This window comes from Poecilia reticulata, linkage group LG8 (assembly GCF_000633615.1).
Source record: "Poecilia reticulata strain Guanapo linkage group LG8, Guppy_female_1.0+MT, whole genome shotgun sequence".
Classification (NCBI taxonomy): Eukaryota; Metazoa; Chordata; class Actinopteri; order Cyprinodontiformes; family Poeciliidae; genus Poecilia; species Poecilia reticulata.
In genome coordinates this window covers 17,095,993-17,105,226 of record NC_024338.1, presented here as the reverse complement: position 1 = coordinate 17,105,226, position 9,234 = coordinate 17,095,993, and the positions used below count along the sequence as shown (strand labels likewise).

General features: G+C 40.2%; 1 protein-coding gene across 1 annotated transcript in view; it reads right to left on the bottom strand.

Annotated features, from left to right (window-relative positions):
- Positions 1-4,706: 4,706 nt before the first annotated feature.
- LOC103469074 (NACHT, LRR and PYD domains-containing protein 12-like) overlaps positions 4,707-9,234 on the bottom strand; it is a 24,565-nt gene continuing 20,037 nt past the window's right edge. The window contains exons 10-11 of the mRNA XM_017306129.1: positions 8,062-8,108; positions 4,707-5,662 (exon numbers count right to left, since the gene is read on the bottom strand). Of these exons, the coding sequence (XP_017161618.1) occupies positions 5,130-5,662; positions 8,062-8,108 (580 nt within the window). The 3' untranslated portion in view covers positions 4,707-5,129. The remainder of the gene's footprint in view (positions 5,663-8,061; positions 8,109-9,234) is intronic.

The window sequence follows — 9,234 nt, the reverse complement described above, 5'->3', positions numbered from 1 at the left end:
TGTCGCATTATGGAGAAGGTCCGCGACTAACCGTCAGTAACCATGGAGACAGTGCCGTCATGTAGCCTAGCATGTATAGAAAAAACTGGTTAGCATCTCGTCTTCTGTACGGTTTTAATGCTGCTCCGGTTTAAGGGGAAACGCTGTTTATGACGTAATGATATAAATCATATGTTGTGAATTCAGGCAGAGTCGGTAATTTGATCAACACGTCAGGAGGGAGGAGGTATGGATCCGTTTCTAAGCTAGCTGTTTCCAGTTTTTGTAAATGCCACCGACTAAGAGCTCCTATCAGGTGTGTTACTTTACAGGACAAATTAGCTCGACTCGAACAAGTAGAAGCCACGAATAAACTGGCAAAAACAACTTTAGAAAACGGCTTCAGTTGCTCTGTTCAACACTCCCATCCTCATTTCCGACGTCCGTCATGGCGCCTCCAATGATTAAGTGACGTCGTTGCAAAGGGTCAACAAGTTTTCCTTGTTACATGAATTATTTAATATTTTGTACTGTGTGAATGAAATAAAAACATAAAATGAAAAGTGACTGTTTTTCCTGTTAATCCTGACATCAGTTTAGGTGTCTTGGTAGATTTGTGGATGATGACACAAATTGGAGTTGTTAAAAGTTTGGGATGTGATTTTATAAACTAACTTTGAGTCAAACTTCTTATCAACCTTCTTGTGTCTCGGTCTTCGTGATCCAGTTTGTTCTCTACAAACCTCTGAAGATTTGACAGAACAGCTGGGTTTAAAGTTGGGTATAAATTACAGACACATTACATTATTTTCAGTGATGTACAACACACTTTTCAGATTTCTATTAGCATAAAATTGAATAGCATGCATCCTTTTCCTTTGTGTTGTGTTGGTCCACAACGCAAGATCCCAATAAGACTCTTGCAGTTGCAAAATAAAATCCATAGAAATCACAAAGTCTTGAGTATTTTCTTCATCAACCTGTGATTCCCACACATTGTCACAACGTACATATAATAACCAGCCTGTCTGTCGTCGTTTCAGGGCAGCCATTGATCCAGAGCTCTGCTGAAGAGGATATTGACAAAAGTGGCGACTCAGATGAGCTGCTGTCCGCCACCTCAGTCAGGTGTGAGTAATAGACTTTCTTCTGTAACTCTCAGTTCATTGATGATATTTAATGAACTGAAATGTGAGATATCACTACACAGGTTGGTCATCTCTCAACAGTTAAATTTCTGCTTAATTAAACACTAGATGAGGGTTTTCTCTTCACACTTTGTTTTCAGGAAGGACTGTGTGTTTCAACTTGTTTGTTCTCTTTATTGATGCTATCCTGTTGAGGTGCAGAGCATGGGTTAATTGATCTCAGATCAGGGGTTAATTGGTTCCTCAGGGGTCACACCAGGGGACCTGACCTCTGAGGCTGCAGACCGCCGCCCCGCCAATCCAGACTGACCAAGACATCAAAGGTTTTGAAACGGGAAGCTTTCAGAGACTCGTCTTTTTCAATCCTGCCTGCATGCAGACGCATCAACCCGCGGCTCATCAGCATGCAGGAGATGTTGATGAAATATGAGGCTGAGAAGCTTTCTTAATCTCCACCCCTCGTTTTGGTTCTGATTTGATTATCTTTCTTTTGCTAAACGTGTCTTTGTATAATTCGAATCAGCCTCTTCAGCCAGCTCGGCTGTGGAGGGAACGGCAACCCATAAAGGGAGATCCAGTCCCAAATCCACAATCTGAGGAAACAGCAACCCTAGTAAAACTCCTTTTAAAACAGATCACGTTCATTTATACACACACACTTTCACTCCTGCACATAATTATAGGGCAATAACTCAGTCTGGATGCTCTCTGGGCATCAACCAGACAAGGAACTGCTATTTCTTTCTTTTTCTTTTTTTTTTTACTTTGGTTAAAAAAGAAATCTTTATAAAAGCAGGAAGAAGTGTGGATGGTAAGATGCCCATCATTTGACACCAAGGATCGACTTATCTTAATGTGGTTTCACTGACGACTCACATCAGGGTGACAAACCGGATATCCATGTTGGTGTATTTCCTTTTTATTCCTTGATGCTGCCAAAGCACAACAATTGTGCTCAATCATTGCATTGCTTGACACGTAATCCTATTTCACAGTGTAATTCTGTTTGAATGAAGGGCTGCAGGCAACAGACAGCTTGGTGAAATGATGCAGGCTGAGGTTACATAGCTAATAGACGAGGGTTGGCTGCCCTCTAGTGTCTCTGCTCAACTCTGTATGGGGGAAAATCATGCAAGCTGAGATAAAATGCCTCCAAATATGCAAAAATACTTCCTTTTTTATATTGTTCCAGCCCACATTTTAACAAAGTTTTAGAAAAATCAGCCTTCAGTTTGGGTACATTTGTTGATTGGATAAAATCCATCCATTTTCTTGCACCCTTTTTCCCTCAGTGGGGTCGGGAGGGKTGCTGGTGCCYATCTCCAGCCARCGTKYCGGGCGAGAGGCGGGGTACACCCTGGACAGGTCGCCAGTCTGTCGCAGGGCAACACAGAGACACACAGGACACACAACCATGCACACACACACTCACACCTAGGGGCAATTTGGAGAGGCCAATTAACCTGACAGTCATGTTTTTGGACTGTGGGAGGAAACCGGAGTACCCGGAGAAAACCCACGCAACGCACAGGGARAACATGCAAACTCCATGCAGAAAGGCCCCAGGCCGGGAATTGAACCCAGAACCTTCTTGCTGCAAGGCAACAGCTCTACCAACTGCGCCACTGTGCAGCCCTTGATTGGATAAAATAATCCCCATAATAAGAACTCAATCTGACAGAAAAGTCAGATTTCTATTTAAAATGTCACATATTCCACCTCCATACTGAATATTGAAACAGACAGCAACTCACTGATATTTTAACAGTTTAGTGGGTTTTTATCAATGCATTCTGGGACAACCGGCCCTTTAAGAAGATTTTATAACATGGGAAAATGTCTTGTTATAAGTGAAATAATCTGCCAATGGAATAAATACCTTTTTTACAACCAATATTAAGAAGAGATTGATTAAAAACAAGCACCTATGTCTTGCTAAAAAGTTACTTGTGAGTTAGTTTTGTCTTATTTCAAGTGTACTGGGATATTTGCGCTAGAAACTGGACAAAAATACTTGGTAATTTTTTGTGTTCCTGTGCACAATGTGGGATATTTACGGGAAAATATTAATACGGGAGCACGACGGGAGAGGAAGGTAAAATACGGTAGTTTCCAGGAAAAAAATTGACAGGTCTGGTGTGGTTCAGTCCCAGAACTAATAAAAGTTCCCAGGACTCCGGGGAAGGTTTTTGCCTGCGCACACCTGCTGGGAGAGGAAAACGGCAGAGGTGAGTGTTCACAAGAACGAATTGAACTGTCACATTTTATTTGCTTAATATGTTTTTATTTTATGTAGTTATTTAAATACTGAAAAGTTAATAATTTTATCTTTTCTTTTTTTTTTTTTTTACAGAAAAAGTCCAGACAAGGCCTGTTAAAGAAGCAACAGCCAAAAAAAACTGCCATCAAAATAACCAAAATTAATTGTAACCCCAGATGATGTATCAGTAACAGACGTTTAATATAAGTTGTTGTTTGAGGCTTTTTCACATTTATTTTTCATCAGGTGTGGAAAGATTTGCTGTTTACTGTTGGATAAACCTTCAGTCATCCTGTGAACTGTGGGGTCACATGCAGTTAGTCCTGATAAATCCCCAAAAGTCCTGAGGTTTTATTTTTGTCTGCATTCAAAACTCCCGTCGTTTACAGTGGATGTAGATTTAGCTAAAGTGGTTATTGTACATTAATCCAAATTCCCTAAAATAAAACTAAACTTTTACATTGAACTGTCTATTTGTCATTTTTCTCTCATGAGATATAAATAAATCGAAACATTCCCTGAAAGTAAAGCTTTTTCCAGAGATGTTTCTTTAGTTAGTAAGTAAGCCAGTTAGTAAGAAAAAGTTGCAGTTTATAATTTTACAAAAATCTATTACAGTTTTTTTTTTTTTTTACATAGTATTTGTCATGATCCTTAGCATTTATTTTTATACTTTGATCATTCTGTGATTTGAATTACTTTTGGGCATTCATGTTTATGCAAATTCTGTATTTGAACAGTTGACTGCTTGTTGTGATCCGTAGTTTTCTCTGTCTATTTTTGGGGTTTTTTTCTGTGTTTATTGTGATCCTGTTCCCTGTGAGTCTCTGACCTGTCTGCTCTCTAATTGGGATTTCCAGTCAAATCCTTTATTTTCTGGTTTGGGTTGAATCAGGTGTGGCCCACGTTGGGCCGTGGCGGGTCATATCCATGTTGGTTTATTCTCAGCTAAAATAGGTTTACTGTTGTTATCAAATATAAAATATGTCAGAGATGCAGAAATCAGAGCTTTTCTGTTCTACACTGATCTCCAGTTTTCATTCTTTTCTGATCTTCCTGATTTTTTTCTCCAGAGAGAAAAATGTTCTGCAGGTTCTGARTTTCAGGTAGAAGTTCTGAATGAAACGGAAAATATTAAGATTTTATCACTTTATGCTTCAAAGCATTGACCTCTTGCCTTTGTGGGATGGGAATGTTTTACTTTAATTAGGACTTTCTGAAAGGCAGAATTGATGAAAAATATTTTAATGCAAATATTTAAATTTGGACAGAAAAAGAACAGAATGAGCAGCAAATGAACCAAATGCAGAAGAAGAAAAATGTTTTTATTTCTCAAACACATGAAGAAAAACTGCAGCAAGTAAATAAAAGGAAGATTTAATATTCAAATCTGACGAGTTTAGAAAAATAGGAGCCACAGAAACAGAGAATGTTCAGTGATTGAGAAAAACTGATCAACATTTCAATGAAATCTGATGAATAAAAGGGAAAAAATAAGAGAAACAAAATGTTGATATTCAGTGTGAAGTTTTGACTGGAAACAAACAGGAAAACATGAGGATCCTGGAATCATCCTGGAATCATCCTGGAATAATCCCAGCTTCCATCTTTAAAGGACTGGAAGAAGAAAAAGTTTCCAAGGACTCGATCAGAAAAGTTTCACCAAGAAATAGATTGTAGAGATGAACTATCTGTTCAACAGTGAGAGTTTCTCTGACAAGAGGAAAATCTTTAGACTCAAATCAGCACAAAAACACTGAGGAACCAGAATTGGACAACCAGAGCCTAAATCCAGGAATCAGAGGTTCAGTGAATGTGGTGTTGAAGGTGTACAGGTGGATCAGTGAGTCAGAGGAGACTCTGTAGAAGGACAGAATGCCAGCAGGACAGTCCACATACACTGATACTCTGTGAGAGACGGAGGAGGAGGAGAGATGAGTTGGTCTGTCATTGTGCCAGAAAGAGTAACCATCATCATCAGAGCATCTCAGACTCCAGGAATGATCGTTCCATCCAAACCAACAGTCTCCACTGTTTCCTTTTCTCCTGATTCTTCTGTAACTCACTGATATCTCGACATATCCTCTCCACTCGACCTCCCAGTAATAGTGACCAGTCAGACCAGTTCTACACAGCAGCTGAGGATGATGATCAAATCTGTCTGGATGATCAGGATATGACTGAAGATCTTCCACAAGTGTCACCTTCCTGTTGTCTTCAGACAGTTTGATGTTTCTGCTCACTGTGTTTGTGTCGATGGTGAGTTGACAGGAATCTGATGGAGAGAACAAACACAATCCAGCTGCAGTTATTGATCATTTATTGATCTTTGATGATGACTAGGCCTGTAGCGATAAACGATAAATCAATTAATCAGACGATAAATTAAACCTATAGACCTCATTTTAATTATCGTCTCTTCCGGCCTTTTTTTCTTTCTGCTGATGACACTGAATGAAAAAAGGCTCAGCTCCGGTGCTCTCCACTGACCCTCCCTTCCTCATTTCCTTAGTCTAATGTCCAGCGCACACTACACGAGTTGTCGGCCCATTTTCAAACCCTGAGAGACACCTTAGCCGACAGAAATCCTAGGCATAACGGTTCGATCGGGTTTGTCGTGCCGTGTGGTGGCTAAAGTCAGCGTAAAGTCCTGACTGAATAAACATCATTGTAACCTATTTAAGTCACGTTAACGAAGAACAGCTGAAAACTTAACGGGTTTATCAACTGCGGGAGCAATTTGGCTCCAACTCATCCCCTTATCATTTCTATATTCTTTGCACAAAATGTTGAATAAACATTAATGATACCACCTATCATCTTCAATGTCCGCTGGACTTCGTGTTGCGCTGTGTCAGCTGTTTGGGATTCCCCTCTGTAGTTTCCCCTCAGAAAGCACGGAGGAGAGTCAGCGCTTTCTGATTGTCACATTCAACGGGCTGCGTTAAGATCCCAGTCGGGAAAAACCCTGATTTAGATCGGAGCGGCCACGACGATCTACCGTAACACACCACACACTGCAGGATGAACAGTTACATCGGCCAATGATCTAAGATTGTCATAAGGGGAAAATAGGATCAAAAAATCGTGTAGTGTGAACTATTGCATTAGGTAGCCAGATGTGCCCATCTTCGCCATTTAAATCTAGCAATTACTGAAGGGCAATATAGTATACAGCAGGGGTGCTCAATACGAGTCGATCTCCGCAGGTGACAAACTCAGGACGCTGAGGCCAGCACTTCCTCTTCTGCAGGCTTATCAAAAATATTCACTAAGATCCTAAATGTTTCATTAAAAAAGAATAATTATAAAAAGTCAACGAAACATGTTAAAATTAATAATCTCAGTAATTATTGTTTCAACAAGGTGTTGCGCAATTCAGTGCGTTTCGGTTCCATAAAAAAAAAAAAGAGAGAAAAAAAGCGACTCAAAGACCGACTGACTAGCAGAGCAGGAGTTTAAATTAGCTACTTAACCACCGCTGTGTTCATGAGAGGCTTATTAATAATTGAGAAATAAATATCAAGCCTGGAAACCTGATATGTAACGGACTGAATGTTGTGTTTTTAATATAATCTTTGCTCGGCTTAAGCGAAGGTGGTTGCCACGGCAACGGGTGTGCTTAAACGACAAAAAGAGAGAGGAGGGGGGGGGGGGGGGGATAAATAGGGTAGGAGTGGTTTTGAGTTGATCGTCTTTTCGGGTTGTTTTACCTTTTTTTTACCTTTGCTGTGGCTCATTACACCTGCTGTAGTTTCTGAACGTTCAATAAACGACACACTTGGACTAATTACCTCGTTCGTACAACATCAAATAGGACAATTATATTTCATTAAGTTTTAACAAATTCTACCGCGATAATTATGTGAAATTAAATTAATTATATCCCGACTTCAGAAGATTTGCCTTTACCTTTATTGGGCTCTTTGGTTCCTCCTATCAGTCTGTAGTTTCTCATATTGAGAAAAACCAAATTTATGATCTACCATGACTGACTGACATCTGCTGGCGTCAGGTTTGCAACCAGCTTCTGACTGAGAAACCAGTAACCTGCTCCCAGTGTCAGAATCTCACTGAGGAAGAAACTGTATTAGGTTTTCTGTCACTTTATTATTTCTGCTATAACTGATGTATATTCGCATATAAAATAAGTCAATAGAGTTTAATTTACTATTTTTATGTCTTTGTGTCATGAGGTAGATCTCAGGCAGCTGGTGAGAGAAAAAGTAGATCTTGGTCTCAAAAAGTTTGGGCACCCTTGGTATACAGACTTCATAATCTGCACTCTTTTGGTTGAATGCAGTATTTATTTCCACTTTGGCTTTATGTTGTTTAGTTTTTATTCAAGTACGTTTTTGGTAATGGAGACTGAGAATCCATTTTATTTTTGTTTTTGGTTGTTTTGTTTATTTAGTTTATCAGTTCCAGTGTTACACTTTATTTTCAAAAGAACACATATCAGGAAATTGATGTATTATTAGTCATTTCCATTAAATCAGTGTCAAAAGGTCTTGGAACAATGTTATCGTTTATCACAATAATTTTGTAGACAATTAACCACTAAAATTTGTTATCGTGACAGACTTGATGATGATTCTGAATGAGTGATGTGACAGTTTGAAGATGATTGAATGTGAGCTGCTTTGTTGTGAATCAGATGAAAAACACACTTACACTTCCTCAGACCTGGTGTCAAGAATCGGCGTCCAGCAGGCTCCACCCTGAAAGGAGGAGGGGGATCAGACCATCAATCTCTTTCAGCAGCAAACATGGACATTACATGTCTCCCAGACACACATTGTCCTCCACTGAGACAGGAACAGTCCAACATCTGGATTGCAAACTGCAGTGGATGTAGGAAGGACAGTTGGTGCTGCTGCAGCACAACTCATTTCTCCAAACACAGGAAAAGCTCCAACAGAGAGGAGAAAGGAAATCCCTCAGTAACAACCTGAAGAAACTCACTGAAGCCTRAAAGGACATCAGGAAACTAAGGAAACATTTCTGGAAGCTCAACCTGATTTAAAAATCACCAATAAATCCAATCAATCTAAACTGATCAACACCTGGATACCTGCTCCATCCACACTCCCACACACAGATGAAGGAATGAAACACTAAACAGCCCTGCTGCTGAAAACCTGCTGTGGCCTCACTGTAATATCCAGAAATACAAGCATTAAAAAGGAGAAGCTGCAGCACATTCAACAAGAACCAAAGATTTGATCACTGAGCTCAGACTCATAAACCAGGGAGAGGCTTCCATCATCACACACCTCTGAGGAACACCTCCAACCTTTCAGCATTTCCTCTACCAACCAGCACCACCAGGTGGCGCTGCACTAGTGGTGGGAAGTAACGAAGTACAAGTACTTCGTTACTTCCCAGTAACACCTCAGTGTTGACTGAGGTGTCGCATACATGGGACAACGCTGTGACCAAAGTCTGCAATATAGTGGTACAAGTACTTCGTTACTTCCCATGAACTTCGTTTGTACAAGTACTTTCTACTTTTACTCCACTACATTTTACATTAAGTATCTGTACTTTCTACTTCACAACATTTCTACAAAACCGTCGCGTTACTCGTTACATCCAAGTCGCATTGAGCTTTTTTCCGTTAAAATGTGAAGTTGAGGGATTTCAGGTGGCGCCGTAAAAACCGAGCAATATCGTGACTTAGTGTCATGTTGTCACCCATCGCCTCCACCTTTACTCGCACGCGGAGCTCCAGACATGCGCAGTCTCCTCTGAGCGGGAGGAGATGTCTGTCTAATCGATAATAGCTGCATACATCATAAGATATGGCGACATGTAAAATCAGCAGCGCTTCGCTTTCACAGACGG